The following is a 22,139-nucleotide window of genomic DNA, read 5'->3' on the forward strand; positions in this document are numbered from 1 at the left end:
AGAGAGCTTTTATTTCATCCACTACAAAGAGGGGTGAGCGTGCACCCGGCTTTGGGCGGTTTTCGGGGTTCAGGGCTCGCGAGGGAACAGGGGCTTGTTTTACAGTCCGTTGTTAAGGTGACAGCTTTTTGGGAGCACATAGGGAGTGAAAAACATGGGTGGAGGGCAAGAAGGAGAAAGGGAGAGAGAGAACAAGAGAAGAAAGAAAGAGAACAGCTGTGTTTAAAAGCTCCTCTGGAAACAGCTGTGTGCAACACTATCGATTATGTGTCTTTTCAAGTATTTTGGCACAATTATTGGCAACTTGTAGCTGCGGTCCAAAGAAAGGCAACCGGGTTTGTTTGATTTGAAAACATAAAATAAATGACACTCGTGCACACTCTCAGCATTAAAATGTTTTAAAGGCATATGGGGTCATTGCTGCTGTGTAGATCTAAGGTGACATTAAGCATCAGGAAAATTTAAAAGAAAGTTAAAGGGCATGCAGAACCATTAAAATAATGAGGTCAAATCTTAGAGATTAGCATTGGGACAGGCATCCATTCTTTGTTAAAGTGAGTTTTGTTGAAATACAGTGCACTTTTGAAATACACTACACTTTTTGATTTATTTTGTGTGTTTTGGTCCTTAATGGACAGACAGCAATATGCTTCTTAATCTTCTCTTTTCGTCTTAAATAGATTAATGCTTGTGGCTGCAGATACATAATTAACCCAGAGAAGCTTTTAAATATGTGCTTGTAGATTTTAATAGAAAAAATACATTCAGGTGCTGCTTTAAAATAACAGTTACGGATCATGAACTGTATAATAACGTGATGATAGTTATTTGGGTGCTTCCGTAATTGAGGTGCATTTAAGCCTTAACAAAAAAAAAGTGATTCCAAAAATAAAAATTAATTTTAAAATTGTATGCTACACACTGGAGTGTGAGATAAATACAATAGATTTACAGATTTGAAGAGAGATACAGATTTTTGCAAAAATGTGATTTCTAGATATATTTCAAAGTGCCATAGATAGGCTTTATTAATCTTTTAAATTCTAAATCAAATTGAAACATGCACACAGGTCATTGTGAGGGGCACTTTACCTATGTTCAAAATGACTTTTTTCTTTTACATATTTGTAAATGGGACAGGCATGGAACCCTGGGCATACAATCAGCCATTTATGGCAAATGCCATAAAAAGAATCAGCCTTTTCTGTCCAGTCAATTCACTTCCAAATGCTTCCAATCTTTCCATGAGACAGGTGCTAAGCATTTGGAAGTGTATTGAACTGGGGAGGAACTATTGTGATATTATTTATTTTTAATATCACATCTACACTAGAGTCAATTCAGCTTTACTGTGATGTCTCTATCTGCAGAAGACAGAAACTGAACTGTATACAGTATATTATATACCACAGACTGTGATCTACACTGGCATCCCAAGATCTGACGTTTGAACAGTTGTAGGAAATTATGGTTGTACTTCCCACATGGACTGAGGTACAACTACATAATGTAACACTTGCAAAGAAGTCTTTTTACTTTAAGACATAAACTGTGCCTGGGACTGTTTACTAAATGTGTGCCTCATGAGGCTCATATTGGCATTTAAAAGCAAATGAAAGAAGGTGAAACTGGCCGACCTCAGAACTGCCAAGAAAATTAACACTAAATGCAAGACATAAATGTTTTTTTTATTTATTTATTTATTTATTTATTTATTTATTTATTTATTTATTTATTTATTCATTCATTTATTCATTCATTTATTAAGATGCATATTAGGTTTGGGTCAAGTAAACTGTATGACAGTTTGCTATTGTTTTTACCTCAGGCACAAAAGGCAGCTGTGTACAAAATAAACTGTTGTGAAATGCTATAAGTAAACAATAGTCCTTTTGGTTGACTGTAGCTTTTAAAAAACTTTGAAACTTGGCAATATAAAAAAGTACTTTCTAGTGTGCTGAGTTTTTCTGTTAGATGTGTGGAAATTGATGAGTTAGTGATGTATGTACTATGACAAGACCAAGACCAATGCCAGAACTGCATAACAAAGCAACAACAATGGACAAGTGTCCAAACACCTCATTTGACTGAATAGTTCTTTCACCAAGGTACTAAATAAGTCTCTTATTGTAACTTATTCTGTCAGAGAAAACAAACAAACAAACAAACAAACACCAAACAAACAAACAAATAAATAAATAAACTGAACAGGAATTTTAAAAGTAGAACAATTATGCATAAAAAACACACTTAGCAACACTATTGATACTGCTGAAGTTTCCTCGTAAAGTTACCTTTACAGCTGTTTTTGAGATCAGACAAAATCTAGCCATCTCTAAACTATCAATAATTGCCAGTTAATGCATCAAATGCAATACGTAGTCAGCTGCATTTTTTTAGGCACTGTTCTGCATAATTTTTAAGGTTTATTGTGCAGTATACAACCTAACCGTGTCTGAAAATAGCCACAGAACAGCTCTGTAAAATTAAGCTATAGATGTAGCTTAGATAGGAAAGCTTTTTATACTGTATGTTTCCAGTACCAACCTCAACATCCATATATGTGTGTGTACACAACGTATCCATTAATATCAGGCTTAGTGCATGACAAGATCATCAGAAAAGAAAGAACAAGGTCAAAAATAGACAAACCAATTATGACCTAACAAAAAACAGGTGAACACAATGGGTAACAGACCAGTGACAAGACAGGCATGGAGACAGGACCAAAACAAAACAAATGCAAATGTCAAAACAAACAAAAGCACTTGTAGAATTTATGAAAAAGTGCAAGCTATTTATGAAACTATGCATCACGTGAGGGTGGTCAATTTTAATGAGCAGTCAAAAAGATCACGAGTGATCCTATGGGTTTTACACTTTTGTTTGAAGCACAGAACAATTTCCAGTTTAACAGCTAATGAATACAAAACAGATAATGAACACTACAAAAATATCTGTTTTTTATTTATTTTTAATTCATTTTAATTAATTAATTTTATATTTGTTGTTATTCATTTAATTTGTGAAGTAACATTAAGGTTGCATATAGCTGCTTATCATTGTTATAGAGCTGCTGTGGAAGCTACAGTTTGAGTATTTGGCTTTTCCACGACACACAATACAGTACTTCAAGTTTATCAGTGTGATCTTGTATATTGTTTAAACATCATTTCCAAGAGAAAGTAAGTTTCACAGGTCATCACCATTAATCTGCATAAGCATTTAAGTGAGTAATGACATGTTGACTAGTTATCACGCTGTGTCCCAAATGCACGGCTTTTACACACACTCACCCTTGAGTGCTTGAGGATTAGTGCACTATTGGCCTACACTTTGTTGCTGTCATCAAAGTCCGGGTTTGGAAGAAGGCCGCAGGGCTTAGGACACCACTTGGGATGTGGTTCCATAGAATTGTGTCCATACACACTTCAACAGGCAGATGTATTTTATGGAGTCTTCCATTTAGTTTTAAGGCAAGAATACTGCAACCTAAATGAATCCCATTTACATTTCGGCATCCATAGAGAAGATGATCTTTTGGATCTTTTTGGTTTTAAAAAATGTTCCAAAAAGCACAAAGGCCACATTCATGCCACTGGTCATCCACTAATTGTTCTAGACTAAAGTACAATTTATACAGTAAAAGACTTCCTAGGAGTGCAGTTTACTGTATATTGCCATATGGTTTCAACTCTTTTTTCAACTCCTAGTGTACAGTCTCTATATCCTTCATCATTTTCAATGAAGGAGAGGCCTTGTATTGCCCTTTCAAGTGTGTTTTGCATTAGCAATTTTATATTACTTAATATTTATGATTTGTGCCACTCCTTGTATTGTCTCATTTGATAAATATTTCAAAACACATCAAGGAGCAGCAGCACTTTGATTCATCTGCCAACAACCGACACGAGAACAGTTCTCAAAGCCACTGAAAACTCTCTGCGAGAGGGCCAAAACTCGTTGCCACAATATTCTGTTTCAGCTTCCATGTGTTCATAAGAATTGTACTGAACTAGGAATGACCAACTAGGATGAGAGCAAATATTTTTAGCATCGCGTCCATATTCCATGGCCAATTGGACATCTAGCTGAGCTCCAGATATGAACTTGCTCCATGAGAGCCTGTATGTGGTCTTATCTCACTTGTTTCACTCTATATAACCTCATTGTAACCCAGTCAACATCCATCAGCATGTGGCATATTTTCCATGCTTAGGTTTTTTTTTCTCAGCTGCCATTCCAACAGACAAAAATGTCAACACTTTTCCAAGCGCAAAGAAAAGAAGAACAAGAAAAATAAGAACAGTATTTTACTTAAAATTTACTTGAAATAGAAAGCTATGGCCTCTTTTGGCAGTCAGTAAATGTAAAAGAAATGAATTCATAAATCAAACTGCATAGTAAATTATGCCATAACTGTAGAGTGAACGTTTTTTTGTCCTTTTTATACATAAAACCCTTTTTTTTTTTTTTTAGATATTTTGAGATATGCTACATAAATAAAGACGATGGATGAATTTCAGGTTATGTTATGCCAACAAATGACATGTTCCCCTGATGCCACACTGACTCTTAAACAAGTTTTCACTGTTTTGCTTCATTTTTCATTTTTGGTAAGTGTATATAGAAACATGGTTGAACATATGGACATGATTGGAATCTCTGAAGTCTTGTTGAATTTTATACTGAGTTTGTTGGAGTTTTGCATTATATAATTTAGTATTTTAATCATTAACTACACCACATGATGTTGAATTTGAAAAGTGTTATTAGATTTTAGATAACCTTTATTAAACTATCTTGCTGCTGATTGTTCCAATTTTATTAATTTATTATTTAATATTATATAACAGTAGCTATGACAGAAATGTTCAATGACAGACTTGATTTGAAAGTCTCAATACGTAGGGGAAATTAACACTATTCTTAATACTTTATTTCAAAATCATTCTCTACATGATCATTCGCTCATTCTCGTCATTTCTTTGTGAACACAGCAATATGGTGCTACAGCAATATTTTTTTCGTTCAATTTAATAGAGAGAAACACAAGCTGGTGATGACTACAAAAGTGATAACAGGAACTTTTTGCTGACAGCACAGGATTAAATGAAACTATATATTGATCAATTGTATGTGTCGATAAATGAATTACAAATTTGAATCTTTCAAAAACAGACAGAAAATACTTCAGAACATGCAGCTGTAGGGAAGGAATCAATTTCAGCATGGCAAACTTAACTCCATTTTGTGCCAGGCTACGTAACACCACCCTGTTATTGATTATTTTCCTACAACAGCACATCCATTGTGTATTATTCCTTACATAAGTCCAACAACTGCCTGTACACTTCCTTAATACATGACTTTCAGCTAAACATGCTTTCTATTCTTTTCTTAATATGGGAAATTTTAAAAAACATACTAAGAAAAAGTAAAGATTAGGTTGTGTGCTGGAATATTCTTCTGAGTGATGCATAAGTATAACTATATTATATTAATCTTGATATATTAATAACTATATTATATTAATCTCTATCAATGAAGAGTATTACTCAGGAGTGATCACTGGAAGTAAATTGTCCAGCAAGGTTGCATATATTTTAAAAAGCCTAGAGCAGTGTAATGCGGCAATCCTCCAGCATCCGAAGGGTTACAGCTGCATGTGTTTCTCACTCTTTTGGCCTGACCCCAGAAGCTTAATAAAGGAAATTAATGTAGTGAACTATCTGTCAGATTCCCAAACACAGCTGGAGCTTACATACAAGCCATCCACACACACACACACACACACACACACACACACACACACACACACACACACACACACACACACACACACACACACACACACACACACACACACACACACACATCTCTTGTGTACCATGCTATCCGGCTCTAACAGCCTGCCGCACTCACAGTCCTGCTGTGAAAGCCACTCCAGTGCATTGATTGTGAAAGCTGTTTTTGCAGCATCACTGAGGGCAATTGCACAACGCAGAGCAATAAACAGAAACCCAAACTCAGGACCCTGACATACAGGGTTACCATGAAGTACTGCTCGGTCTCAGCAGCTGCTGTGAAAAAGGCAAAATGGGATGTGGAAAACAGGGACACGTTGATATAACAAACACAAACAACACACACACGAAACATACAAGCATGCATCTGCCATGAAAATTACTGTGATTGCACGATTTCAGCTTGGAGTGTGTAGAGCATGGAAACAAGCACAAACTCACATGAATATAAAACACAAGGTGGAACTACACATATGCCTATTCTTAGAAGTGTTTCATTTGAAACACGAAAGAATTTTGGCTCTGCACACATGACACATGACTACATGATTGTAGCACACATGTTCCCAAAATTAAAAAAAAGGCTAGAGATGTAACTGAAAGAGAAAGATAAAATGAACTTGAAAGGTATGAACAGTATGAACAGTTGTTATTAAAGTCTGTGACAATATTTTCACCTTAAACCGGCTTACAGTACAGGGTTGGCCTGGTTGGACTCAAGCCACGTGCGGCAGCCCACGGATTAGCAGCCTTACGTAGGCTAGAAAAACAAACTGAGGCAAGCAGAAGCAACAGCAAGAAACCTTCTCACACTCCCACTAACAAAACAGCCCTTATCACCATCTGCCGGCTTTAACGAGGCACTCTCACAGCAAAACATTGAGAACTTCTAATATCCTACTCTGCTCCTTGTCAAAAAGCGTTAAACTATCTGAAAAACAAAGGAAACAACTGTACAGTTAAACTAAAGGTTTGAATTATTTTCTGCTTGATATACTTTGGAATTTAAAAGCACAAGGTCAACATTTTGAGTGTTGATTTTCTATTTAGTTAACATTTCTACTTCATATATCAAAATGTCTCAAAATCACTCCTACATAAAAGCAGACACATTCTCACAAACTCTAACTCAGAGCTCTAAAATACTGTATACCCAGAGATCCCCTGACTCGCACCCATATGCACAAACTGACACACTCCCCCACACATAACACAGGCATATACACACACAGTGGGTGCCTGAGAAAATTGTAATCTGGCAGAAGTCCTGTATCAACACAGAGGGGTCAAAGGTCACCCTGACTTGCTCCGCAGCTGTTTGAGATGATGCAGCTTTTTAAACTAGGTCATGCATTATCCCAGTTCAAACTGGGTCAAAGTTTATTCTGGTTCAAGGGCAATGCTCAGGGGTCACATGAAACCCTTGTGGCTCCTCCAAACAACAGAGACAGATTTTCATGAGCGGATCTTCATGCTGAAATGTTTTTTATTCACTCCTTGTTTGTAGAAGAAAGGGGCCCTGTAAAATGTCCTAAAAAGCTGAAGGGGGTTGGTGCAGGCTTACTTCTCTTTTTCAATTAGTCAAACGCTTTGCCATGTGCCAGAGTGTGTCTGATTCTTGTACAGCTCGACCGGCGAGAGTCGAAAAGGCTATAGACAATGAGTCTCCAGCGCCACCACCACTTCTTCTCAACCTCAGGATTATCGGAACAAGACACAGCGCTACATGTGTAGAAGACATCAACACACTGCCACAGGTCTCTGAAAATGGCAAATTTAAGTAAATTTCCAGACAGTGAATAAATCAAAAATCACAATTTTTGCAAGATGACCTTAGTGTCAAAGTCTGACAACCTGATGAAATACAAATGACTTTTGATGATGGAAGTTACAAATAAGCCAGTATGTTTCATGTACTGTACAGCACACTGAAACAGAGACAATTCCAAAACTAGCTCAACTTCCAAACACTTGAATAAACATTTCATTATATATTCCTTTGGCAGACACTTTAGTACATAATTCAAGCACATATCTAAATAAGTCAAAAAAGAATATACTTGCATGTTAATCTACATAATTACCACGTGATCTTAAATGGCATCTAGATTTTATTTTTACTTTCCAAAGTGAAACGTCATTATATTTTTGAAAAGTTCTTCACCTTGTTTGCCTGTTGTCACTTACTCACAATGTTGTGCGACAACCTGTTTTGATAGTAGAATGAATTAGCTCTCACTTCATCTTTAATATACATTTAATAGTGCAAAGCAGCAGTACTTTAGCCATTTAGTCACATCAGCTCTCTCACCTCATCAATCATCTTAGTCAAGCCTCTGACTTAATTTACATAGAATTATACTGAATTGTAGAAATTTAAATCCAGCTTTAAAGTTCACAAATTCTATGTTGAATTTCTCATTAATATAACATTGAATGTCACTGGAAAATTGTGGGTGTGAAAAAAGAAGCTCTTGCTCCTTTCTTTTTAGGCACTAACAACTAAACCTGGCTGTGATCCCTTATGTTTGAGATTGTTGAATTGTGCTAGCGGTATCTCTCTGTGACTTCAACATGGCAGACAACTATCAAAACTCTCACAGAAATAATATAAATACAGCACCAGCCAAGAAATTAGCACCAGAATAATATTTCAATATAAACACATTAAATGTGTTTCAGGGTGCAGTTTTCTTCCAAGGGTCTTACTCAAGGGCTCAAAAAGGCTTAACAGCTGAACTTTCACCAGTACATAAAGTTGTTGAATTTCGGCTCGAATCCATCCAGTTTTCTGTAATGATTTGGATTTGGAATAGACTTGATGCTATTTTTGCCTGGAGTTGCCCCGATTGTGGGCATCAATCTCATCTCACTAAATATAGTCTTGGTCTCATAGGAGAGTTTGTAAAATTAATTTTTGTGGTGTCTTATATTCAAGCACAAGGAGTAAGCCCTTCTTCTAGAAAATATAACCTAATCACTGGCGTGATTAAGCCATCTAGTTTATGTAAAGGCTTGGGCTTGAAAAATAGTTGCTGGTCTTGATCCTCATTCCATACTAAAGTTGAACACAACTTGAATTCTACTCCCTTAAATTACTTGACTTATGACTTGATCTCGGCTAGTCCTGGTTTTATACTTGACAATGGTGGTTTTGACTACAGCCCTACCAATACACTAACATCAGTCAAGGATAGATATTTTCACTAAGACAAGTCTATGACAGACTGCAAAGATTTATAAAGGGACAATCCCTAAAGGAAACTCCCTCGTGTCTCCTTGCTACAGTATATCTGGCCACATACACATATGAGTTCATGTGAAGAGAGAAAAAAAAAACAATATACAAAAGAAGAGGCACAGTCTCTCAGTGATATGGCCATTTATTGCAGCATATTTCCATGGGAACTTTGCTAATATCAGCCATAAATGAGTTAATTATCAATATATATTTCATTTGTGTAAAACTATATATATGAATATGTAGTTTCTAGCTCCTGATGGTACATTTCAGCTGTATTATGCTGCTCGACAGACACATGGAACATAACATGAAGTGGCTCCTGTTGCACTGGGAGGCAATGTCTATGGAAATGGCATTCATGGGAGCTTCATGTAAGGCGAAAGCAAGTAAGCTTAGATGGCCCACCACATACTGAAACGTTAGAATCAGTCATGCTACTAAAAGAAGGCATTCACCACAGTATATTTCTCTAGGGCTTAGCTTGTTGAAGTGTGCTAACATAAGCACAGGAGTGCACTGCCAAGATGACAGAAGTTAACGTTATAATGCTCTTAACAGGGTGGAAGTATGGTCAGAACACACACTTCTGGCAAGCATGTGTTGTTGCAAATCAGCCATGTGACTCTAAACATCTATAATGTCACTATGTGGAGTCTCTTGTAAAGAAATATAAAGGCTGGACTCAAAGTCCTTACAGTGGATAAAGTTTAAGAGGTAAACCATGTCCTCATATTCAAAGTCCATGACACAGTCCAACATCTATCTTGGCATTTAAAAAATATAAATAAATAAATAAATAAATAAATAAATAAATAAATAAATAAATAAATAAATAAAATAAACAGTCTATTTATACCAGGCAGACTATTTAAATTTTATTTATAGCACAGACCCTAAAATAAACTCCAGTGGCAATGTGCAGCATTGCTGTTCATTAAAAGCTTAGGCAGCAAAAAGCAGCCACTGTTATCACAAACAGCAGCTTTGTGGCCCATGAAAAATGAGCTGTTTCTTCCACAATCCCAAGAGAGGTGACCGACGACCTTCTCGCACTCGCCTCCAAAATGACATCCAGAATGTGAGGGAAGCAAAGGGAACCAAGCAGATGCAAGATTCACAAAGAATGTGAATGAGTGGAAGGCTGTTAGGAAAGTAAAAATAAGGTACTGTACAGTAGCTGTAACTTGTGTCCTACATTAAAATGTACCACTTATATTACACAGGGTCGTGGGGGACCTGATGCCTATCCATGGGGATTGGGGGACACCCTGGATTGGGTGCAACATACAGTCAAAGATGCCAATAAACCTACAATACAGAAAAAGCCCTAAAACACAGGGAAAGCATGTACACAGAACAGAGGCAGGAGATGACTCTAACTCTGGCAGTGCAATCCAAACTTTCTAGCCACTATGCCACTGTCACCACTAACAGAATAAAAGTAGTACATTTAAAAGGAATTTCAAAGTAGAAATAATAATTATATCTATTTAAAAATAATAATTAAAAAAGGGGGGGCACAGTGGCTTAGTGGTTAGCACGTTATCACGCTCACACCTCCAGGGTTGGGGGGTCGATTCCCACCTCCGCCTTGTGTGTATGGAGTTTGCATGTTCTCCCCGTGCCTCAAGGGTTTCCTCCGGGTACTCCGGTTTCCTCCCCCGGTCCAAAGACATGCATGGTAGGTTGATTGGCATCTCTGGAAAATTGTCAGTAGTGTGTCATTGCGTGAGTGAATAAGAGTGTGTGTATGTGTGCCCTGCGATGGGTTGGCACTCCGTCCAGTGTGTATCCTGCCTTGATGCCCGATGACGCCTGAGATAGGCACAGGCTCCCTGTGTCCCAAGTATTTCGGATAAGCAGTAGAAAATGAATGAATGAATGAATGAATTAATTAATGAATTAATAATAATAAAAAAATATTATTTACATTTTTTCTTTTCTTTTTTCTTTTTGTTTTATTTTAAATCACAAATGGTTTTAATGTATTAAGGCTATTGTCAGTATTATATTATTATATATTATAGTAGAGTAAAAGATAGTGACCATTACAAAGCAATGGAGATTCCTTCCTTATAAATGCCTCCTAATAGAAAACCTACAAAATACACACCACCAAGTAAACCCTTTTTCTTTCTTAAATAACATTTTAAACCTGGATCAGGCAAATTTCAATTCATTCATAATGTAGCCCCTATAAAAAATTGAAATTAATCAGATTTCTAACTAGAATTAATCAAGTTAGTTTTATTTTCATTGAACTTATAACAGTAATTCTCACAAGAAATTTTCAGGTCCTACTAAGTTGCCATATTGGAAGCCAAATGTGTTCAAACAGAAGTAAATACATTTTGTTTAGTGTGACCCAGTTTTTTTCACAGGGCCATTTACTGCTCAGTTTGTTTATCAAAAACCTCCAAATGGGCTTCCCCACTTTGGAAAGAGCAAAGTGTTTGCTGTGCACATATTCCATTTCAAAGCCACGAGGCTCTTGGTCACTCCCTCTTTCTGACAGAGAAGCTCTGTGACTGCTTTCCTTGATCACTGCTTCATGCACATGGCACACACATCACCAGCACTTAATAGTGAAAAAGCAAAGGAAAAGTAAAGATAAAATCCACATGGCTTCTTTCTTTTCATATTATTAATGAGAGGGTTTCCTACATTCTCATGCACGTAACTGAACATGGAGACAGAAAGCTTGATTATATTTAAACACTACAGGCCTCAGAACATCCCCCAGAATGCAGAAAATGAGTGTCCGTATATAGTCACTCTTTTCATGTGGGCAACCTTTTAAAATTGTCAAACAAGTAAAAAACATTCTCAACCGACCTACCCTAAATAAAAAGAGAATAAACAGACCTTTTTAGACAACATTCCTACCAGTCACAGATCACATTAATGATTTACCTACAGCAAAGTAACCTGCATGTGGAATACAATGCAAGCAATGTTTTAATACTAATCATATGGATATGGGTTTTAACATAATTTTAACATATCTGTATAAATGGTTGTAATCATCTGGTATAATAAAGCTTCATCTTCTTCTTTTTTCAGCTTTTCCCATTAGGGGTCGCCACAGCGAAATCATCTGTTTCCACCTAACTCTATCCTCTCGTACCAATTAACTTCATGTCCTCTTTCAACACATCCATATATCTCCTCTTTGGCCTTCATCTTGACCTTTTACCTGGCAGCTCTTCCTCCTCTGAACATGTCAAACTATCTCAATCTAGTCTCTCTGACCTTGTCCTCAAAACAGCCAACCTGAGCTGTCCCTCTGATGTGCTTGTTCCTAATCCTGTCCATCCTCGTCATTTCTAAAGAGAACTTCAACATCCTCATCTCTGCTACAGTACCTCCATCTCTGCCGCATGTCTTTTCCTTACTGCTACAGTTTCTAACGCAAACAGCATAGCTGGACTCACTACTGTCTTTTACACTGTTCATTTGATTCTTGCTGACAATCTTCTGTAACACAACATTCCTGACACTTTTCTCCACCCACTCCAACCCGCCGGCACTCACCTCTTCACCTCTTTTCCACACTCCCCAACGTGCTGGATGGTTGACCCCAAATACTTAAACTCCTGCACCTTCTTGACCTCAGCCCCCTGTAACCTCACTGTTCTACTTCCCTCTTTCTTGTTGAAACAAATGTATTTTGTCTTACTATGACTGACTTTCATTCTTCTTCTTTCCAGAGCAGACCTCCACCTTTCCAGGTGTCCCTCTACTGGCTGTCTATCACAATGTCATAAACAAACATCATTGTCCAAAGTGATTCCTGTCTGACTTCATCTGTCAACCTGTCCAACAACATAGCAAACAAGAAGGGACTCAAAGAGAGTCCAGGTTGTTGCCCCACCTCCAAATTTAACACCTCTGTTTGACCTACAGCACATCTCACTGCAGTCATACTCCTCTCATACATATCCTGAACTACTCTGAAATACTTCTCTGCCACTCTTGACATCCTCATACAGTGCCATACAGTAGCTTCTCTCTCGGCACCCTGTCATATGCTTTCTCTAAATCCATGAAGACAAAGTGCTCTTTCTGGGCAAAAAAGCTCTTTCTGGGCATGAAGCCATTCTGATGCTTACAAATATCCACTTCCTTTCTTAGCCTAGCTTTCACTACTCGTTCCCATAGCTTCATTGTGTGGCTTTCCACTTTATACCTCTGAAATTGCCACAACTATGCACATCACCCTTGTTCTTAAAGATTGGCACTAGAACACTTCTCCTCCATTCCTCAGGCATCTTCTCGCTCTCTTAAATCCTGTTGAACAATTTACAGTAGATAGAAATGCCAACATTGTCACTCCTAGATACTTCCATACCTCCACATGTATGTCATCTGGACTAACAGCCTTTCCACACTTCATTCTCCTCAGAGCATTCCTCATCTTTCCTTTTTTATCTGCTATTTCCTGCTATTTCCTACAACATTCACCTCTTCCTTCTGTCTTTCCCTCTCATTTTCCTCATTCATCAGCTCCTAAAATACTCCTTCCATCTTCTCTGCACACATTCCTCACCTGTTAGCACCTTCCCATCTCTATCACTCTGACTCGCTAATCTGTACAAGTCCTTCTCACCTTCTCTCGTGTCTAACCTAGCGTACAACTCATCGTATGCTTTCTGTTTGGCCTTTGCTACATCCCTCCTCACTCTGTGCTGAAATTCCTTGTAATCCTGGTATATTAAAGCTGTATATATAAATATTATTTATTTTCCATAATGCCAAAAAGACCTAGATCAGGCACACAGGGCACACAGATGCATATTTTAACATTCAAAGTTTAACGAATATTTTTTGCAGTGGCCCAATTTGATGAAAAGTCCCACCTTGATCAATACCAAACTAAATCTAAAAATTAAACATCTAATAATTTCGAGACCCATCTGAATGCTGTTGAATGTGACAACTTTACCCGCAACACTGTCATCCCACAGAATGAATATTGCTGCCAGCCACAGGACGAAGGGCACACTAACCGGCTGGACAGCCACCTGAATTCCCAGCACCCACAAGCCTATTTTGGCTTCTGTGAAGACTTCTGCCCATCTTCCCCAGAGTTCATGCAGCTTGGCAAGCCCTGTGCAAATGCCGATTAACACCAACACATACAGTACTGCTGTGATTTTACTGTAGGCTATCTAGACACTATTGAGCTACCTGCCCTGAAAAGCCTGGGCATTCTAGCCCCAAGAATGGCATAACCTCCTGCCCTCTTAACATGTCCGAGGTCTCTATGCTAAGGTGCCATGTTTTCTTACAGCCTTAGTTGATTCCGGAGCAACGGCTAACCCCATCCATCATGAACTGGTCACTGAACTATACTTCTCTACCATCCCTTGTGTAACCCCTTTGAAGATAATCGCCTTTAACAACCTGCCAATTGGGGACTTCTTCATCATTTACATATACATTTTAATTTGCAGTACTGTATTTAGCAGATGCCCTTATCAAGAGCCACGTACCAAACTGCTTTTAAGTCTCTATCACTGAATATACAGTAGTAACAATGGTTCACTAGGTTACAGCCTTAAAATTCCATGAGCCTAAAACACTGTTCAAAGTTTTCCTTTTTAAATACACACATACAACAAACAGGGGAGAATGTGCTAGTTCAAGTATTTTGTCATTTAAAGATAGCCAGTGATACAGCCAGTGGACATCTAGGGGAAGTTCATTCCACCATCTCGGTGCCAGAACAGAAAAGGGTCTTGTTGTATACCTACCTCTTATCCTGAGAGATGGTGGGACCAGTCGAGCAGTGCCAATAGCCCTGTGTGTGTGAGGTGCTGTGCAAGGAGTGATAAGGGCTTTGAGGTGAGAGGGAGCTGGCCCATTTTTGGCTTTGTAAGCAAACATCAGTGTTTTGAATCTGATGCATGCAGCTTCCTGTGGAGGGAGCACAGAAGTGGGGTGGTACAGTATGTGAGAACTTAGGCAGATCTTAGACAAGTCGTGCAGCTGCATTTTGGATTATTTGCAGAGGATAAATTTTGTTCAAAGGTAGATCTGCCAGCAATGAGTTGCAGTAGTTCAGTCTTGAGATGACAAGAGACTGAACAAGTACCTGAGCAGCCTGTGTGGACAAAAATGGGCAAATCTTTCTAATGTTGTAGAGAAGAAAACGACATAAGCGTGTTACATTAGCAACATGCGAGGAAATCACGCATCAGACTGTCCCCATCACCCCCAGTTAGGACTTTTCCACATGAAAAAAACTGCTATTTTCTTTCTCACCTCCTCTCCTTCCAGTCCTGTTATTCTATGATTCCAATAGCTCCACATACACAACTCAAAGTTTCCATGGCAAGAAAAGGAGCTCACACACTGGTAACCATTTTGTATCACACACTTTCCAAGGACACCTCTTCTTCCCATGCTGCTCAACAAAAATTGAAAGCCCAGCAACAGAGAACACTGCGAATGTCCAGAATACCTCACAGAGTTGTGGTCGAGGTCAATGCCTTGGGATCTGTCAGGGCCATGCTATCTTAATGCTACAACAACCATGCTAACCTCTTTCCATGCACCTATTTTCTAGAAAATTATCCCAAGCTGAATCAAACTACGAGGTGGGAACCAGTAACTTCTATCATCCAAAGCTGCATTTGAAGATTGGTGGCACTGGCTGGAGCAAGCACTGCACCCTTTTCAGGTGATCATCAACCACAAGAACTTAGAATGCATTAAAAATGAAAATTTTCTGAATCAACATCAAGCCTAGTGGGTGGTGTTCTTTGCATGATTTAACAAAGAACAGCAATTCAGATGCACTCTCTCACCATTATGACACCACAAACCAACTTCCAAATCCATAATGCCATCTACCATCATCATAGCCCTGGTAAGGTTGGACCTCGTCTAAGATAACCAGCGAGCTTTGCTTCCTGAGTGTCCACACATAGGACCAGATGAGCAGTGTTGGTAGCTCTGAGTGTGCAAGGTGCAGTGCAAGGTGGTTAAGTGGTTAAGGTGTTGGACTACTGATTGGAAGGTCATGAGTTCAAATAACAGGTCCACCAAACTGCCAGTTCTGGGCCTCTGAGCAAGGCCCTTAACCCTCAATAAGTGTGTCTCCATGGTAACCCCTAGGTTGTTGGGGAGATATAGGGATATTGCAAGATCCTGAACTGGGGATGAATCACATGGGATGATCAGCAGCTCAGTTTTGCTGGGATTTAGTGTCAACTGATGAGCCGTCATCCATGAAAGGTCCACCAGACATGCTGAAATCCAAGCAAAAAACGCGGTATCTGAGGGCGAGAAGGAGAATCAAAGATGATTGTTATCAGCATAGCAGTAGTAAGAGAACCCAAGTGAGGAAATATATTCACCAAGAGAGTGAGTGTACCGGAGGAAAAGGAGAGGACCAAATACTGAGCCCTGTGGGACACCAGTGGAAAGTTTGCCTGGAGCAGATGACACCCCACAACATGTTACTTGATATACGTGATCATCCAGATCCAAGAAAACCATTCCCATGCTGATCTATTAATTTCAAGACTCTTAAGGGTGGACAAGAGAGTCTTTTGGTTGACTGTATCAAATGTTGCCAAAAGATGAAGGACGATGAGGATGGATGACAGCTTGGCTGATCTAGCAGCATTTTGTTTCAGCATGCTAGATCAGCTTGGATAGACAGTTGATAATACACAGTGTGTTTAATAATTGTTTTTAAGAAAAGAGAGTGATACTGGTCTGTAGTTACTGATGTCTGATTAATCCAGAGCAGTTTTCTTCAGGATGGGAATAACCCTTGCTTACTGGAAGGTAGGAAGGTAGTTGGTACATGACCGGATGAACTATTGATGATTGTGGTCATGAAGAGCAGTCTTGTGAAATGGTCTGGAGTATAGTGGAAGTGATCGTATCCAGTAGGCAGGTGGTAGTATTGCAAGACTAGATGGCTGTTAAATGTAGGTGCAGTCGGGGCAGAATTGAAGGTCTGGCAGGTTTTCTCAATCTTCTCATTGTAAAAAAAAGGAAAGTCTTCAGCAGTCAGGGAGGATAAAGCTTTTGGAGCCATGCGGCTTGAGTAGTGAAGAGAAGATGTTGTGGACATTACGAGGGTCTTTTGCAGAAGCTTCACGCTTTTCCTTGTAAAAGGAAGTCTTGGCAGAACTCACTTTTGAAGAGAACTTGACCAGGAGCAAAGGGTAAGAGGAAAAATCTGCATCAAGTTGTGATTTCTTCCACTTTCTGTCTGCTGATCTTAGTTCTCTTTGATTGCTGCACAACATATCTGATAGCCAAGGAGAAGAACAAGAAGTCTTTTTGGGTTTAGTGGACAGTGATTCTCCATGGTTGAAGAAAGAGAGGAGAGGAAGGGGAGATAAAGTGGAGGATAAGAGAGAAATGTAGAAAGTTTCACTAGGATAGGGAGAGTGATAGTGAAGGATATCAGGTGATGATCAGAGATGTGAAGTGGGGTTGCAGTCATGTCTGTAGCTGGGGAAGGACAGGTGAATTCCATGTCCAGGACATTTCCTCCCTTGTGTTTGAGGCAGTTATTGAATGCCAGGGAGAAGGAGGCCAGAAGTGTCAGGAGGGAAGAAGACTTGTCAGAGGCAACCACTGTCAGAGGGGTGCTGTCGAAAGTGAAATTGGCAGTGTGTCCATTTCTCTTAGGGGCTCCTTTCTGGAAGCCAATGTATCAGAAATGAATCCCATTTCATGTCAATGGTGTGGAGGGCATTAACCACAATCAAGAACTAGGCTTACTTATGCTCATACTGCAGCCAGGAACAACAATTCTGGAGTAAGTATCTTCCCTGGGCTGAATATGTGCAGAAATCACTCATTCCACAACTGGCCTCAGATTGTTCCAATCCATTCTGGGTTACCAACCTCCCCTGTTCCCTTGGATGAAGCTGCTGGACATGGACGATTGATTTTAGCAAAGCTAGGCTATGTGGGAAAGTGCCCATGTTCATATTCAGCGAGCGCTCAGGCACCAGCGTGAAAAGGAACCTTACTGGGCACCCATGTAGGAGAACAATTCAGTTTAAATTCAATTAATTTATTTGTAATACACTTTTAACAATTCACATTGTTTCAAAGCCACCATTGTCAAGTTTGCTGATGACACTGTTGTGGTGGGCCTGATCTCCAACAACGACGAGATGGCCTACCTACAGGAAACTAACAACCTGGAGAGATCGTGCCAGGAGAACAATCTTCTCCTGAAGGTCAGCAAGACTAAGGAGTTGATAGTGGACTTCAGCACAAAACAGGAGCGGTCATACCAACCGCTAAACATCAACGGGACCCCAGTGGAGAGAGTGGACAGTTTCTGGTACCTAGGTGTTCACATCACAGAGATCCTGTCTTGGTCCTGTCACATCAACACCCTGGTGAAGAAGGCCCGGCAGCGTCTGTACCATCTGAGACGCTTAAGGGACTTCAAACTACCTTCTTAGGCGTTAAAGACCTTCTACACCTGCACCATTGAGAGCGTCCTGACAGTTTAGCATCACTTCCTGGTTCGGGAACAGCACCATGCAGGACAGACGAGCCCTCCAAAGGGTGGTGCGGTCAGCTAAACGTAGCATCCACACCAAGCTCCTGACCTGCAGGACATACAGCATGCGGTGCCAGACCAGGGCCAGGAAGATTGTAAAGGACCTCAGACATCCCAACAATGGACTCTTTTCTTTGTTGCATTCAGGGAAACGCTTCATGCATAATTGTTGATATTAAGCACGTTATTTTTATACAGTATTCTGTAAGGTGACATTTGTATATAATTTTTGGAAGGTGTATCTAGCTTCAGAAGATAAACAGTGAAGAAGTTCTGTTAAGTTTTTTTTTATATCTTTAGGATGGAGAGCTTTATTTGGGCTTTATTTTTGACTAATTTATTTCAAAAGAGAGGGGAAATAAAGCAAGATTGTTAAGGGAAGCTAAAACTGACATGTTCCTAATTAATGAATATATATAACAAATGTTATAAGTTGAAATGGTTGTGTGATATAAGACATTACACACAGGAAAATAGCTCATATTCCATAAGAAAAGCTAGTTTGGCTCCAAGGTGGCTCTTAATACGTCAAAATATCATTCAGTACTGATTGGTTGCAAACAAAAAGTCACTTTCTGCCTGACAAAATAGAAGTTAAGAAAGCACAACCCTGTTTCCTTTGTTTGCCATGTAACTTCCTTACAGTGGTTTAGCTTATTCTAAGTCAGTGGAAGTGTACGCATTGACTGAAAATGTACATGAGGATACTGTATGTGTACATGTTCCGTTCCTACCCTGCTGGTTAAAGCAGCCTGCTTGATGAGCAGCTGGTCTTTGTCCATACGGGCCTGTGAAAGCAGATCCTTAAGACGCCGATTCTCTTCCTGTACACTGATCTCACCAACAGCAGCACCTGAAATAAGTAGTTGATTACAAGAAAGGGCAGGATAAACTGTAACCATGCTTATTCCATACTCTTTACTGCTATGTAACAGGTAATTGAGCATACCTGAAGGCCCTTCAGCAAGGTTCCGGGTAATGATCTGCCGTATGAGGGCAGGAACTGGTGTGTTAAAGGAATCCACATCATCACTCTGTACAGTGAGGGCTTTCTCCTCTATGCTGCTATCTGGGTTGAGCAGGGATTCCTCTAGTTTCTGTAACATCACCAGGTATAGTAATAGGTTACTATTCCTACTATTACTATTATATATATAAGGTGTTGCCTATCTTAGATATCTTAGAAAAACTGTGATTACTAACATTGCATCCAGCGCATAGTTACTGTAAGTCTATTTGATTTCTGTTTTCATTTTCCAGACATGAAATTATCTCCATGTCCCTGCCTCTTTTATTTAAAAGGTAACCAGCAAGGCAATTTACAAGACAAGTAACTACTATATTTTCATACTCTAATGACCTTTTTTATGATTAGCTCCACTTACAGCACACATGGTTTTGTGCAATTCTAACTTAATTCTCAAAATAAAACGCATTAATGTGTCCCTTTAATACAAATGAAGCACTATGCAATACCCTAAATGTGATGGACTCAGTGCTTTGTTGATAGTTCTGGAGAGTGCTGTTATAAAGGATATTGCTCAATTAAATTAAACTATTCAACTATTCTAATGAGCTGAGATCTGTTTATTGTGAAGCTCTCAAACTGTTCAGTGAGCACTGTGGATAGAGGTAAGGCAATTTTCTTCACATATTAGGATTGAGATGCATAATCATATGATAAATAAGATCATATAAACATTTTCTCTCTAGGGGAGTATGTAAAAAAGGAAACAAACAGCATAACAGAGCCACCAGATTTCTTTTAATTTATCATATATCCTGACAGAAAGCCTGTAGTTACTCAGACAAGAACTCTTTACAACCAAGGTAAACAGAAAAGCATCTTAAAGAAACATTAATCTGAGGCTAATATGGGTGCAGACTAAGACACCCTGTGCCCATGATGGCTCCAGATTCCTGTTCTTTGCTGATAGGATTGGAACCCAATGAGATATTTTGCAGTTGTAGCACATCCACATCAAGGTTTGATGTTTTGCACATGCTTTTCTGCTCACCGTGGATATAAAGAGTGATTTAATTTTCTATGCCCTTCCTGGAACCTTGAATCCTGGAATCTGACTTGAACCACCCAAAGAACTCAATCACTCAGTCTGCATAAATTCAAGAGGCTGTTGCATATTAAATTCTCAGGAGATCAGAAGTTTCTGTACAGTACAGTTTCTGTCCTGTATCTGCCTGGTTTTCTGTATTGCTCTGCTACCGCACAATTGGCTGTTTAAATAACTGCAGGATTGTGAACATGTCCCGTTCTTATTAAAAAAAAGAGCACGGTTATTGTATGCTGAACTCTGTGGTACCTTTAAATTGACTTTTTTTTAGACACAAAAGTTGAGCTTTTTTACTGTTAAGTGCATTTAATCTGCACTAGTTCTGCACTACGATACAGTCGACCTTTCGATCGCTTTACTTAATTAAATTGCCAGCCTTGCATATAGTAAATCAAGCCCTCTTCTCTTGCAAGAACACACTGACTTAAAACTGGCACCGATGCAATCACCTACCTGCATTTATTTGCTCAAGAAGCACACCTTGAATAAAGCACGCACCTGAATAACAGCCGCTAGTCCGGCCGGAGACTCCCCTTCACAATTCATGTGGAAAATGACCTTTGGATGAAGTTAAACTAATGAAGAAATTTTTTTTCTTTAAAAGCACGAATAACTCTGGATCTGCAGTTAAACGTGGCTAGACAATCCAACACAAGTACGAAATAAACCGTATCATTCAAATGCAATAAAAGTTGACGACGATAAGTTTTTTTTTTAATCTTTCGGAAGCAACTACAATCACAGCAGAAGTCGAGGAGGAGCTCCTCGGTTGACATAGAAACAGGACGCTCCCGGGCGGTTGCTATGATACCCAAACGCTAACTTTCGTTTTCCATGGTTACAAAGACGCCAGCGAGTTCACGTGCGACACACACTCGCGTCTGTACTGCATTCCTTTTCAGGTTAATAATCGTCAAGACGTTTAAATAGACTGAATTTATTTTAGAGGAACAATTGTTTAATATAAAACTATAGCTTTATGAAATAAAAAAAAGAGTCATTATCCGTAGTATATTTTATGAATCACAATTACTAATTACATAAAAGTATATGCAGTGCAATGAATATCTATACAGCAAGTGCATTAGAGTGTGTGTACAGCACTAGATGCTGTAGAGCAAATATGCCTTCATAAGTAATGCGATAAAACATTTTCTACATTAAAAATGTTCTGTAAAGAGCAGTAAACAGCACTTCACTAAACAAAGTCAATATTAAATATTAAAAGTACAAGTTTGTCCACTACTAGCATTTATGTTGTGTCTAACAATTGGTAACAATATGTTCTAACAATTTGACAAGCTTGGACCTTGTTTTTGTAGCTGGTCAGAACACGCTGAATTGTTCAATTGTACACAAAAGATCCAATGATAAAATAAAAGTATACTTCTTTAACTCAGGGACATGCAAGGACTGTGTTGTAACTGTTGCAGACAATGCAACAGTTACAACACAGTCCTTGCATG

General features: G+C 38.9%; 1 protein-coding gene across 2 annotated transcripts in view; it reads right to left on the reverse strand.

The window, feature by feature from the left end:
* crocc2 (ciliary rootlet coiled-coil, rootletin family member 2) overlaps window positions 1-22,112 on the reverse strand; it is a 58,940-nt gene extending 36,828 nt beyond the window's left edge. Inside the window, exons 1-3 of one of the 2 annotated variants that reach the window (XM_027146654.2) lie at window positions 21,172-22,112; window positions 19,551-19,698; window positions 19,336-19,454 (exon numbers count right to left, since the gene is read on the reverse strand). In XM_027146654.2, the coding sequence (XP_027002455.2) occupies window positions 19,336-19,454; window positions 19,551-19,698; window positions 21,172-21,219 (315 nt within the window). In that variant the 5' untranslated portion in view covers window positions 21,220-22,112. Of the gene's footprint in view, window positions 1-19,335; window positions 19,455-19,550; window positions 19,699-21,126 lie in introns of both variants that reach the window. The other variant, XM_047813516.1, reaches the window with a different exon arrangement.
* Window positions 22,113-22,139: the final 27 nt, after the last annotated feature.

Source organism: Tachysurus fulvidraco, chromosome 5, assembly GCF_022655615.1.
Source record: "Tachysurus fulvidraco isolate hzauxx_2018 chromosome 5, HZAU_PFXX_2.0, whole genome shotgun sequence".
Lineage (NCBI taxonomy): Eukaryota > Metazoa > Chordata > Actinopteri > Siluriformes > Bagridae > Tachysurus > Tachysurus fulvidraco.